Genomic DNA, 14,153 nt, shown 5'->3' with positions numbered 1-14,153 from the left:
GATTAGAGATTTGTAATAAACCAATACAGAGTCACAGAATGTTTATAAGAAGTTCATCTAGAATAAACCAATAAAAAAGGTCCACTGCCATCCCTCCTTTTTTGCAGCCATTTTTTTCTGCTGTAATTATTGCCATTTACTATTGGTTAGTTCTGTTTGGTTAGCCGGTGAGTGCAGATATATTGTGACCTGTATTCTGTACTTCAGTTTTAATAATAAGTGTTTAGTTTTTTATTTAAGTGCATGTTTTAGAGTTAGTGTGCATGGAATAGACACACAACATGGCTGTTGTGGTTCCTGACTTATGCATGTCACAACGCTCAGGTATGTTTTGTTAACTTTAGTTTAGACTGTAGTCATGCATTATTTTAGTTATTCACCTGAGGAAGAGATCAGATCGTATATCTCGAAACGTAGTATTACTGATTGTATTGTATCACTGAATGATGGTAAATGTCCAGAAAAATCCTGTTTTCTTCTCACTTCATCACCATGTTCATTGTCAACAAATCAGGCACTACCCAAACCCAACTAAGATATACTAAATTACGACTAGTTAGAATGGGTAACATCTGAGAGCATGTAGTCTATGGCTGGAATTTGACATTATTAAAGTGGAAGGAAAAAGGCTGATTCATTGAATGGAGAGTTGTTTAAAGCAGGATGTATGTTCTTGTTTATGAATGGATGTGATTTTCAGGAGCTAGCCTGTGATTTGGTCTGTAGTTTAAAGCAGGGTGATCTGTTGTTGTTCATGTTTTGCCTTGTTATGGATGTATGATTGTGGTTTTGAAGAGCTAACTTTGAGATGTGGGCTGTTATTTAAAGCAGGGTGATCTGTTGTTGTTCATGTTTTGCCTTGTTATGGATGTATGATTGTGGTTTTGAGGAGCTAACTTTGAGATGTGGGCTGTTATTTAAAGCAGGGTGATCTGTTGTTGTTCATGTTTTGCCTTGTTATGGATGTATGATTGTGGTTTTGAAGAGCTAACTTTGAGATGTGGGCTGTTATTTAAAGCAGGGTGATCTGTTGTTGTTCATGTTTTGCCTTGTTATGGATGTATGATTGTGGTTTTGAGGAGCTAACTTTGAGATGTGGGCTGTTATTTAAAGCAGGGTGATCTGTTGTTGTTCATGTTTTGCCTTGTTATGGATGTATGATTGTGGTTTTGAGGAGCTAACTTTGAGATGTGGGCTGTTATTTAAAGCAGGGTGATCTGTTGTTGTTCATGTTTTGCCTTGTTATGGATGTATGATTGTGGTTTTGAGGAGCTAACTTTGAGATGTGGGCTGTTATTTAAAGCAGGGCGATCTGTTGTTGTTCATGTTTTGCCTTGTTATGGATGTATGATATTGTGGTTTTGAGGAGCTAACTTTGAGATGTGGGCTGTTATTTAAAGCAGGGTGATCTGTTGTTGTTCATATTTTGCCTTGTTATGGATGTATGATTGTGGTTTTGAGGAGCTAACTCTGAGATGTGGGCTGTTATTTAAAGCAGGGTGATCTGTTGTTGTTCATGTTTTGCCTTGTTATGGATGTATGATTGTGGTTTTGAGGAGCTAACTTTGAGATGTGGGCTGTTATTTAAAGCAGGGTGATCTGTTGTTGTTCATATTTTGCCTTGTTATGGATGTATGATTGTGGTTTTGAGGAGCTAACTTTGAGATGTGGGCTGTTATTTAAAGCAGGGTGATCTGTTGTTGTTCATGTTTTGCCTTGTTATGGATGTATGATTGTGGTTTTGAGGAGCTAACTTTGAGATGTGGGCTGTTATTTAAAGCAGGGTGATCTGTTGTTGTTCATGTTTTGCCTTGTTATGGATGTACAGGGTTGCTACAGGAGTCCAATAATGAAATTCCCTGACTTTTCCCTGATTTCCAGACCAAATTTTTCATTTTTTCCCTGACCTTTTTCGACGCAATCCCCAGGGTTTTTGGCAATTAATGGGTGAGCCAGCCGAGCCACCTCGGCTGCCTGCTTCATGCGCCGCGTCGTCTGCAGGCTTGGACTCGGCGCTGCGGCAGTAAGTTTATTTGTGTAAAGGGATTTTATATTTTTCCCTGACCAACGTCGAAATTCCCTGACTTTTCCCTGACTTGAGACCGGATTCCCTGACTTTTCCCTGATTTCCAGTCCTGTTTTTTTTTCCCTGACTTTTCCCTGACTTCCCTGATTTCCCTGACCTGTAGCATCCCTGATGTATGATTGTGGTTTTGAGGAGCTAACTTTGAGATGTGGGCTGTTATTTAAAGCAGGGTGGTCTGTTGTTTATATTTTGCCTTGTTATGGATGTGGTTTTGAAGGGCTAGCCTGAGAAATGGGCACTAAAATGTAAATAGTAACAATAATACTTAGGTTAGAACATACAGTGTCTACAGCCAAAATTTAATATTGATTGTGCATTTCGGTATAAATATTCCATCATCAGGAAATAAAATTACAGCACATACAAGCTTGTGTTAGCTTTGATACAATTACTTGGATACAAGTATGATCAAATAATAAAGATGGAACATTGTAGTGTGTTGCCAATATATATGACTCTTTACTTCCACAAAATTGTTTGGTATACAAAATAATTTGTTTGCTATATTGAACAACAACAATATCAGTTGTACTGATGTATGTTTAACCACAGTAAATATTCTTGAAAAAGCATAGACTAGACTATTATACCAAAGATAGGATACTTATGTTTCACTGACTCATTTAAATTTTAACCAAATAAGAAATGTACATGTTCTATAATAATATATTTCTGGCCATTTCATTTTCAAATACACATATTAATAGTGGGAAATCAACACTAAAAAGATAATTTATAGTTTAATGGTGATGAGTATTTAGTTGGTATACAAATTTAGAAAGGACAAAAGATCCACCAAACTGGCCATTGGTTTAAAAGATTCTCAATTGGGAAAAATTAATGAAAGATTTTATGTAAATTTCAATAGTGATTGAGAATAAAATTAGTTATATTTCCTTAAATCTGTGCACTTGATTCTTATTTTACTTGATACCTTCATTCCCACTAAATGATTTATGTAATATGTTAGAACAATCACAATTTGAAATTTGTTGACACTTTCATTGAGCCTTCAACACTATAATGTGTTCATGTATATAATTCTTATATAATAGATCTTGTAGTTGTAGTCATTATCCTTTTTCACAGTAAATACTCTAGTCAGGTCCTAACAATATATATTCACATTTTTTCATAATTTATCTATAAAAATACCTGACTGTAATATTTCATTTCAATGCAAGGTTTTCAAATTAATGCTCTGTGAATTGTTGAACTGATAAATGAGGAATTGCCATTTCAGTCCTGATCCAGGACCAATGTGGAACTTTCCTTGTCTGATAAATCTATAACTAGAGGGCAGACAAAGCTGTAGTAATTTAGGAAAAAGAATAAATGTAATAGAATACCTGTTCCTAGACCAATAGTAATGTAAAGCATGTATACGCTGCTGACGTACGCACTGGCGACAAGGCTGACACTGCCCAGGATAGCCCCCACGATGGTCACTGGTCGACATCCGTACTTGTTGACAAACGCACTCGATATGGGACCTGCAACACGTTGGTAAATAAGCTCTGTTAGTAATTTGCTATTTAGTTATATAAATATCAATGAACAAAAAATATATACAAATTTTGTTTAGTCACAAAAAAAAACAACATTGTTTCAAGATGCCATTAAAGAAACCACTAAAATATCTATTCCCTAAAGGATAAAAAAAAGAAAAAAAAGTAAAGAATGTCTTATTTTACCAGGCAAAGTTAGGGCTAAGAAGCCCTCTCTAACACTTAACCTGGAGACCAACGGCTTAAAGGTGACTTCCGAACCACCACCAATGGCCGGGCAAGCGGGCCGCTTGCAAGGACAGGATCGCTCAGCGGTCAACTATCCAAGCAGCGGCCACGCTCGACGTTGCTTGATCTGGTTATCTTGTGATAACCGCCGTACCCGCTACACTGCGCCATTGGCATTGGTTTTTAGGATTGCCAGGTTTCCAAATAAAAACATTAACACAAGTTTTGGGTATTTTTATTTCTTACTGTTTTAAACATAAAACCTTTTGCTGCTAACTTTGACAGATGTGTTCATCATCATGTGTTGAATCCAATACTTTTAGCATACTTAGATAAATTTGTGATTTAGAATTTAGGACCTAAAGAAGAGAGCAAATTCTAATCTTTGAAAAGTCTTGCTTTTTTTTAAACACTTAACAAAGACAAATATCTGTAATACTGTTGTTATCACTTAAAATTATGCATCATGAATTATTAAGTTTAATACACAACATTTCCTAGGCCAATTTTTGGCAATCAGTACCAACACAATCTCCTATACGAGTGTTTTCTTTAGAAACATCCTGTTGCCATTTTTTGGTTATATATTATCGAAGGTCTTTTCCTTCTGTTGGGACTGAAACAAAAATCACTTATTTCAGTCCCACAATAGATAGTACAATATTTGAATACCTATCTTGAGAACCTTGAACTCCTGACAATACCTAAAGATAACAGGTACTTCCTTTAGGTAGATTTTTACACAATTACAGTTTATTGCAATTGTTCTCATGGTAGCACTTCTAACAAGTCTAAATAACCTCACCAGACACGTTCTCTAGAGTTCCAATGCTATGTAACACAACTTGTGAAAAACTGCCCCAAAAAACAATCAAGTTCAAACTTGGTACAAAAATTTATTTTTTAAATATCTTGGCTAAGTTAATTGGTCAGCCTGTTATGCAATTTCTTTCCAATATGGCAGCCATTAAAATGTTTTGTATTTACAACTCTGTTATGGACTAGAGGAAAAGTAAAACATATTTTGCAATACGTATAAATTTTTTTAAAGGTTTTTGAGATACCAATTATCTAAAAATCCCATAAGACTTTATCGATCACCAAGAACTGGCAAAAGAAATGCTGAAACTTGGCACCAAACTTCATATTATAAAAATATCTCAGCTAGGTTTATTGGTGAGCTTGTTACACATTTTGTTCCAATTTGGTAGCCATTCAAACTTTACAAAAATTCATAACGCCATTATTTATGGGCTTAAAGAAAATCTCTATACACAGTTGTAATTTGGATTGTTTATTTATAAAATTGACCATATTAATATTTTAATTGTCAAAAACCAACCTTATTCGCTTGAAGGACTATATATTTTAACAGATGATTCAAGAAGGTGTATCACAAACAAAGGAAGGTAGGACAGTTTAACTATGGCCTACTTATGTCGCTTAACAATAGGATCGAATGGAAGGGTAGCAAAAGCTAAATGACAAATGTTGCCATATAAATGTTTTGAACTTGACACACTTAAAACCAACCATTGAACATAAATGGTAATTAATTATGATTGTAAACCATTACAAAGTTGGTTAGAGTATTAAGAATAACTACCTGATCAACACCTGTGTATTTTACTAAGCTGTATAAACTAAGCAAAAGATACCTTGATAATATTACATTGAAACTTAGGAAGCCGGTGGGACAGACCCATACAATGAGATTTATTTCAGATCCACAAAAGACCGTCATCTACTGTAGAGTTGAATGACTTTCAATTAACTCCAAATATGTATATAAGATAACGGTTTTTGGTAGCTAAAATCACCAAACAAAAATCAAGAAATTCTTTGAATAATATAGATATTGATATCAATGTCAGCAAATGACATAAAGAAATTAAAGGTCACCATTTGGTAATCATTTTTAACATATATAATTACTGCTTTTCAATATGTAAAGCTTAAAGCTGAAAACTGTGATAAAATTTATCATGCAACTGGGTAAACGAAAATTTAAGGAAGCGTGTCCCTTGCGTTAATGAAAAAGGTTTATGGTTTTAGATATTGGTGGTAGACATGAGAGCTTGGATGAGATCAGCAATATTGGTCAAGTCTTCCTTTATCATGGAAAGACTGAGTATACAGAGTATTTGTATGTATGCAGTCCTCTCTCATCCCTCTACTTACCAAAAACACATTCACTCCAAATTAAAAAAAAGAGAACCTATTCAAATTGAGAACCTAGCTGAGAAACATAACAGAAAATGTCAACTTACAAAATGTATTTGGTAAATTTATTTATCACAACCAGGCAAACTTACCATTCTTTAGTAGTTAAAAAATTGTATACTAAAGTCTGGAAAATAATAACTTATTTTGGATCAACAACATTATCTACCAATGTTCCCATGGCTTACCTGTCTAGTATTAATTTGAGATAAAAGTTGTGTTTTTAATAATTCATGATTCGAGACTAGCTTATCAGCTAATTTGAAGTGTCAAAACAAGAACTAATAAGCTGTTTAATATGACACCTACCTCTCAAAATAAAAGATAAGTTTGTCCTATCACATAGTAACTCTGAAGTACACTTCTGTATAAAAAAGATAGCTTTTTATTTTTATACCCCAGTTATAGATTACTCAAGGTTCTGTACTTGGACTTTTGATTTTTTATTAGTATTAGATTAAATAATTGATTGTACTTGAGTAAAAAATGTTTGCAGACAATTCAACTTTAACCAATACATTTTGTTGATCTGAAATTAAAGGTTAAATTAATTTACCTTCCAGTATCCTTATATAATATTATAGATACGAAAATGAGTTTGTTTGTTTTTTTGTTACACTTACATGCTTAAACTAGTTAACTGATTGAATTGAAATTTTACATAGACATTCTTAGGGTCTCTGGTTAACACATAGGCCTATATTTCAAAAATTCCTCAAGGGGTACACCCCACTGGTCTCTAATGTTGCATTACAGCAAACAAGTATTATTAATTGAAAAAGTGTGTTAATGTAATCAACTGTTCTGTATAAACATAGTTTAATGACAGCACAACCATATGCTTTAAATAATTTAATCGTTATTTTCAATTAGTTAAAATTTTTAGTGTGAAAGTATAGAGTAGGCTTGAGAATAACAATACTTCTCATTTCAAGCTTTGCTGCAACTGCTGTTGAGCACAGAGTTAGAAAATATCCAGATAAGAAAATTTAAAAAGTAAAAATATACTTTTAACTGAACATTTGAGCAAATATTAAGTATGCAGTGCTTGGTCAGTTCTGTAATGCATATATAAAAGACAAAGTTAAAATCTAACTTTTACTATAAATTTTAAATTTTTTATAAAGCCCATTAGTCTTTTGACAGAAGTAAGCTCCTCAGACCTGTGCATATACGGTATATATATATATATATATATATATATATATTACAAGTATAAAGTATCACAAGTATAGTGTTATACAAGTGTTTTATACAAGTATAAAACAAGACAAAATCAACTATAGAACAAAAATACTAAGCTTAGAATAAATTGAAATGGCCATAAATATACACTTTTAGGCAGATTTTCTTGATTGTGGCAACAAGGTAAACTCAACATTGGTGTCGGAAACATAATTCACTTGAACACCTGCAAAGCCTACCAAATTGTGTGCAAAGCCTACCAAATTGTGTGCAAAGCCACTGATACGAAATTTAATCAACTGCTAGTTTGGTTAATAAGATGAAATTACTTTATTTTCAATTAGAAACAAATTAAATAGATGTTCTCTGTATATATGACATCTGTTGAAACTTATTATTGATAAGCTCAGTGTTTTAAATTGCAAAAATTGTTGTAATAATCTATTAAAAAATGTATGTTTAACATTGAGCTCTACATTGAATATATATTACCAAGAAAAATATTAAAACATCACCGTATCAAATATTATTGTCTATATACATTGATAAATTTTTTTGCATTTTTTAAAAATATTTTACACATCAAACAAGTAATTTTGAGAAATTTTATACAGAAAATCTTAATGCTTTAACACAGAACTATACAAATAATTAGCATATTGTTCTCAGGTAACAAAAGTTATCAATACATAGTATAAATTAAAGTCACTTTTTGCGTTGGTCTGATTGTGCATCGATATTTTCTAAACTACTCAACTGATTTTGATGCGGTTTTCACTGTCAGTTTTGTTATGAAGTATGATACATTCGGCCTTCCCAAGTATGATACATTAGTATTTTTATCATAAAGTTCACAAAAGTGGCAAAAACATTATTTGTTTACATTGAAATTTTAGAAAATATTGAATAATCATACAGTGCCTGATCAGTAATGTTATGCAGACTGCAAAGACAGAGTTACTTTCTAATTTTTATTTTTATTGCTCCAGTGATGAATAAATCATCTAATGAATTGAAAATAATATTTAAACAGTGTTCTAAGACCCACCTTCATGAATAAAGCTGTAAGTGTTTAGCACATAAGGTTATCTAAACTGGTTGTTTCCCTTAACAATTTCACTGTAGTTAAAGAAAGAGCAAAGGGATGGGATACTGTTCCCTGCATATCAGAAGTGACAGAAATAGATGCATTTTAACTAAAGTAGTCTTTTAATCTTACGTATGCATATATTTTCTTGATTGGGGAAAAATCAATATTACTTATAACACCAGAAACATGGCAGACCGCAAATAAACGCTTTTAAATGAAAGTTGGATTCCAAAATCCACGTATGTTTATTATTTTAGTCAGTGCAGCAATATAAACTGAGGAACTGTAAATAAATTAGAGCGGGAGTGAATTTAATCGATTGTATTGACGCTTTTGGACCACAGTAACTTTTCAGTCATACTTAAGTTATATATTTTCTTTATCGGAGCAAAAAAGCAAACTATCACTGTGACACTTGAAAAATCTTAGACAGAAAGTACATTAAAAGAGTACGGACTTGGTTGTTTTTGGTATATATTATATCTTCTTGATCGGACCATAAGTCAAACTCAACTATGGCACTTTAAATACCTTGGATAGAAAATTAACCTATACAAACAGAAGTTGACACTTTTTGACCAAATTAGTTTTTTGAGTCGTATGTGTATATATTTATTCATAAAACAAAACCTAAAATAAAACCAGTTAAATTTTTATTTACGTTTTAAATCTCTCAACTATGGATATAGAAATAATCTGTACCTGATAAGTCAATTTCTGTTTAAAAATATTAGTGATCCATAATATTACATTATAAATAATTTCACACAGGAAGCTATGGTCTTTTTGAAAATTGAGTGTGAAGCTGTGGGTAACAGCTAGTTGAATAATAATTGTATAATCAAATTAAAAAAATAAAAAGCAATTAAAAAAACTTTACAATTTTATTAATACACATATCCTACTTTGCAATTACCTGATAATGCAACAACTGAATTAGACCAAGTTGTTGATAAAGAAGGACTGTTTTAGAGTCAAGTAGCTCAAGGTTTTTAATCACTCTTCCCATTGCAATCTTAAAACCCCTTTTACTGTGGAGATGTGATTAGTGCAGTGCAGAACAATGACATTGGGTTATCTCAATCTTGTTTTAATAATAAAGTTTAAACTTGATTTTAATTATTTGCAAATGTAATTAATGATTTGTTTAAACATTTTTATTGTGTTGAATACTTGTCTAATAACTACAAAAAATTAATTTTCTCTAAAAGAATTCTGCTGAGATGTCTATCTCAAAATCCATTGATTTAAAAGGAGTTGTCTAATAGTGAAGGCTCTTTGTCAGTAGGTATTTGCAATTAATTATAGTAAGTCAATATACCCAATTAATTATAGTTAGCTGATATTTTCAATTATAATTATATCATTAGTGATCTGCAGCCAACCTATAAGAAGTTTTATTTTTTTTAATTTATCTATTATACAACAAATCATTAATACATTATAATTCTATACCTATATATTACACTTCATTAATAATTGTGATAAGATCATAACAATCACTTATCTTTTAGGTCAAATATACTTTAGTATATAATTCTTTTGGAAGATACTCCAAAAATTGAATATTTGAGGTGCCTAGAATCAAAATCCGACAAGTCCATATTTTTTCGAAATTGAGTTTGATATTGTTTCTTATAGATATTTCCTCGCTGGATTCAATTCAACTGTTATTTTCTATCAAATCCCGCCACATCCTACTGTATTTTGAAGTCAAAGTTGAGGCTTAGTTGCAATACCCGCCAAGTCCAAACACAGTTTCACCATTTTGTGATTACAGTTTTGTTTTTATAATAATTAGTGTATTAAATAATATTTTGTGATAGTTAATAAATACTAACTACCACACCATATTGTCGCAGTCATACTTTCTAAATGGAGGATGCTGTGGGCACTACCTTAGATTGCTAAGTTAGTGCCCACAGCCCTGGTATACTAGCTAGAAGGAAAGCCCCTGACAAAAAGGAATGGAAACGGGAATAATTAAACGCCAATATAATTTCTTCTTGTGTTTACAATCATCTGATGAATGCAGGTTTCCAGGGAAAAACAAAAGTGAAGTGTTTTGCAGATGGGTGCGGGGGGGGGGCAAAACAAAAATACAATCATCATTGCTATGCTTGGAAAAATGGCTGATATCTGATGCTCCTGATCATGTCACTTGTATTGAAATTACATTTCCCGTAATTGGACACTCATTTCTTCCACCTGATAGGGTGTTTGGATTAATTGAGAAGGATTTGAAAAGAAGGACACTATTCTTCAGCCAAAAGAGATGAAGAAGTTCTGGGGAAACATGGAACTGTTCATCATGTTGGAGTCACTGTCCTGGTTAAAGACTGGAAGTCTGAATCTGAAAAAGTGCAAAAAACCGAACTTGTGGCATTTCAAGTTCAACCCCTCAAAAAGAACAATGTTAAAACGGAACAAGAAGAAAAATAACATTCTGGTCCAGGGTGAAGTCTTTTGTAGAACTGAAGGTTGTGCAACAAAATCTGTCACAAAACCAAATTTTTATACGTCTCACATAAACCCAAAAAACATCAACAAGGCGGTTGGCCATAAATCTGCAAAGGTAAAGGATGTTGCCAGACTGCTCGCAAAGCACTTTGGAGAAGGCACGAGATGCTAAAATTTTATCACGATTTGGAAAACCAAGACGCTGAAGGTCACAACAATGAAGAAGATGAAAACATCATTGTTGATGAGGAAATCTATACAGAAATAGTGTGATAGTAAAACGATAAAGACTGTTAGACAATAGACAATAGACAATAGACAATAGACAATAGACAATGTACTTTATTTGCAACAATCATAGAGAATGGCATTAGCGTCAAAAATATAACATCACATTATAAGAACAAATATTAGTTGTGTCAATATTATTACATGTTTATGTCAAAAGTTCTCCAAGATAAAAATTACTTTAGAAAAAAAACATTACATTTTTTATGAGAATTTGCAATATTTTGTAATAACTAAAACCAATATTTTTACTTTGTTTTATTAAGCCTATATCTAATTAAAGTGTAAACAAAGTAAACTTTACCATTAGTAAAGCTTTTAAAACTTAACCCCTTTGCAGCCTTAGTTTATTTTGGTATCAAATTCCGCCAAGTCCCAATCTTAGAATCAAAATCTGCCAAATCCAAACATTGATTTAATATTTTTCTAAATTTTTATGAAAATATTGTAGGGATTTTGATCATACATTGTCACTATATTAAAGTAAAAATTATGTAATTTTTGGTAAAAAAAATTGGTTAGTTCTTATCATTAGTCTGTTTGTGGCAGCCAAATTTCATTGAGTGACATTCAACGTCATCCGAAAATTTGTTCCTGAAGGAAACAGGATTTTTCCGGACATTTGCCATCGTTCTGAAACAAGAAAACAGTAACACTACGTTTCGAGATCTGCAATCTGATCTCTTCTTCAGGTAAAGAACTAACCTAATACATAATTACAAACTAGTTAAAATAAACAAAATTTACTAAAGCGTTGTGCACGCCTAAGTCATTAATCACAACCTACATGTTGTTGTCACATGTGTGTTAGTTTTTAGGTTGTGATTCATTAGGCGTGCCACAACGCTTTAGTAAGATTTGTTTATTTTAAACTAGTTTGTAATTATGTATTAGGTTAGTTCTTTACCTGAAGAAGAGATCAATTGCAGATCTCGAAACGTAGTGTTACTGTTTTCTTGTTTCACTGAACGATGGCAAATGTCCAAAAATCCTGTTTCCTTCACAATCCTTCCAACGTCAAAAATAACCTTTAAACAAAGAATTGATGTTCCTTATATAGAAACAAACTTAGAGTACACTACACCATGTGTCAATTAACAGGCTTCACTAAGTTTGCATGCATAGTATCAAATCTATATAGCTCATTTCATTTCCTAGGTTTCCTGTGAACAAATAGATAGTGATATAATAATCATCCAGAAAAGAAATGTTTATATCCTCCTGACAGTCAAAAGAGAAATTGTGTTAGTCTACTAAGTGATAGGTACAAATGATACTCAGCCTAATTCAACAATAAATAAAACTAGCATTTATAAGCTTAAACTAAGTTTAGATGGCGACGGGTTGGTGTTCACGTGTGAGAGTCGACATCAAAATATTCTTCTACGGATTAGAGTGGGTTAGACTTCAGCTGAGACTCTACTTTACGCCTAAACACAAGGAACTAATGCTGTCCCTTCATTTGGCAGAGTGTTATATAGCCTAACAGCTAGAACTGGGAAGCAGTCTTTCTTTTTGCTTAGCTGACAGTACTATTTATTGAGTTTCAGCCTCAAAAACACACAGGGTGTTATGGGAGTGTATCTCATTTCTCATGGAAAAGAGGTCCAGGTTATCTCTGACATAAAGCAAGCTGATAGATTTTCAAGATTCCAAGTTCCACAAATACTGGTTTACTGGTCCTGTGATCCTGCTGATGTAATAATGCGCAGAGCTTTTTTCTGGGGAGTTAAGATATTGTCACTTCCTGTTGCCTGGCCCCAGTGCTGCAGGCCATATAAGATATGGCTGTGGAAAAGTGCAAGGTAGACTGTAATTAAATACTGTCTTGACAGCATAGACTTAAGTTTATGCTACAGGAATGTTACACAGGCTAATCTTGAGCAGATGTTGCCTATATGGCTATTCCAGATAAGTTTCCTGTTCAGCGTAAACCCCAAAAGCTTAACTTCATCCAGGACTTTCTGCAGAGTTCAGGGTACATATGATTTCCTGATTTTGACTTTCTTTACGGCTCAATTTATTCAATAGAAAGCTCTTTACGCTTTCAAAGGAAACCAATGCAGATATCCTTTGCAGTTTAATGCACCAAAGCAGTATTATGTGTCTCCCCCTAATATATATGGTTGTAGCATCAGCAAAGAGCAACAGCAAGAGCATTAGAGAATGACATGAGCTATGAGCTAAAAAGCAGTTTTATGTGTCTCCCCTAATATATATGCATCAGCAAAGAGCAACACATTAGCATGAGCTAGCAAGCAACCTCAGCAAAGCCTGTTATGCACCAAAGCAGTTTTATGTGTCTCCCCTAATATATATGGTTGTAGCATCAGCAAAGAGCAACACATTAGAGAATGACATGAGCTATAGATTTGAAATTTTGCAAGCAACCTCAGCAAAGCCTGTTATGCACCAAAGCAGTTTTATGTGTCTCCCCTAATATATATGGTTGTAGCATCAGCAAAGAGCAACACATTAGAGAATGACATGAGCTATAGATTTGAAATTTTGCAAGCAACCTTAGCAAAGCCTGTTATGCACCAAAGCAGTTTTATGTGTCTCCCCTAATATATATGGTTGTAGCATCAGCAAAGAGCAACACATTAGAGAATGACATGAGCTATAGATTTGAAATTTTGCAAGCAACCTCAGCAAAGCCTGTTATGCACCAAAGCAGTTTTATGTGTCTCCCCTAATATATATGGTTGTAGCATCAGCAAAGAGCAACACATTAGAGAATGACATGAGCTATAGATTTGAAATTTTGCAAGCAACCTCAGCAAAGCCTGTTATGCACCAAAGCAGTTTTATGTGTCTCCCCTAATATATATGGTTGTAGCATCAGCAAAGAGCAACACATTAGAGAATGACATGAGCTATAGATTTGAAATTTTGCAAGCAACCTCAGCAAAGCCTGTTATGCACCAAAGCAGTTTTATGTGTCTCCCCTAATATATATGGTTGTAGCATCAGCAAAGAGCAACACATTAGAGAATGACATGAGCTATAGATTTGAAATTTTGCAAGCAACCTCAGCAAAGCCTGTTATGCACCAAAGCAGTTTTATGTGTCTCCCCTAATATAT

General features: G+C 33.2%; 1 protein-coding gene across 1 annotated transcript in view; it reads right to left on the bottom strand.

The window, feature by feature from the left end:
- The window catches only part of LOC124365107 (monocarboxylate transporter 12), a 194,756-nt gene that overhangs the window by 11,988 nt on the left and 168,615 nt on the right, over positions 1-14,153 (bottom strand). Inside the window, exon 3 of the mRNA XM_046821048.1 lies at positions 3,436-3,579. Within this exon, the coding sequence (XP_046677004.1) occupies positions 3,436-3,579 (144 nt within the window). The remainder of the gene's footprint in view (positions 1-3,435; positions 3,580-14,153) is intronic.

The sequence above is a fragment of the Homalodisca vitripennis genome, chromosome 6 (assembly GCF_021130785.1).
Source record: "Homalodisca vitripennis isolate AUS2020 chromosome 6, UT_GWSS_2.1, whole genome shotgun sequence".
Lineage (NCBI taxonomy): Eukaryota > Metazoa > Arthropoda > Insecta > Hemiptera > Cicadellidae > Homalodisca > Homalodisca vitripennis.
This window is presented reverse-complemented; position numbering and strand designations above follow the sequence as displayed.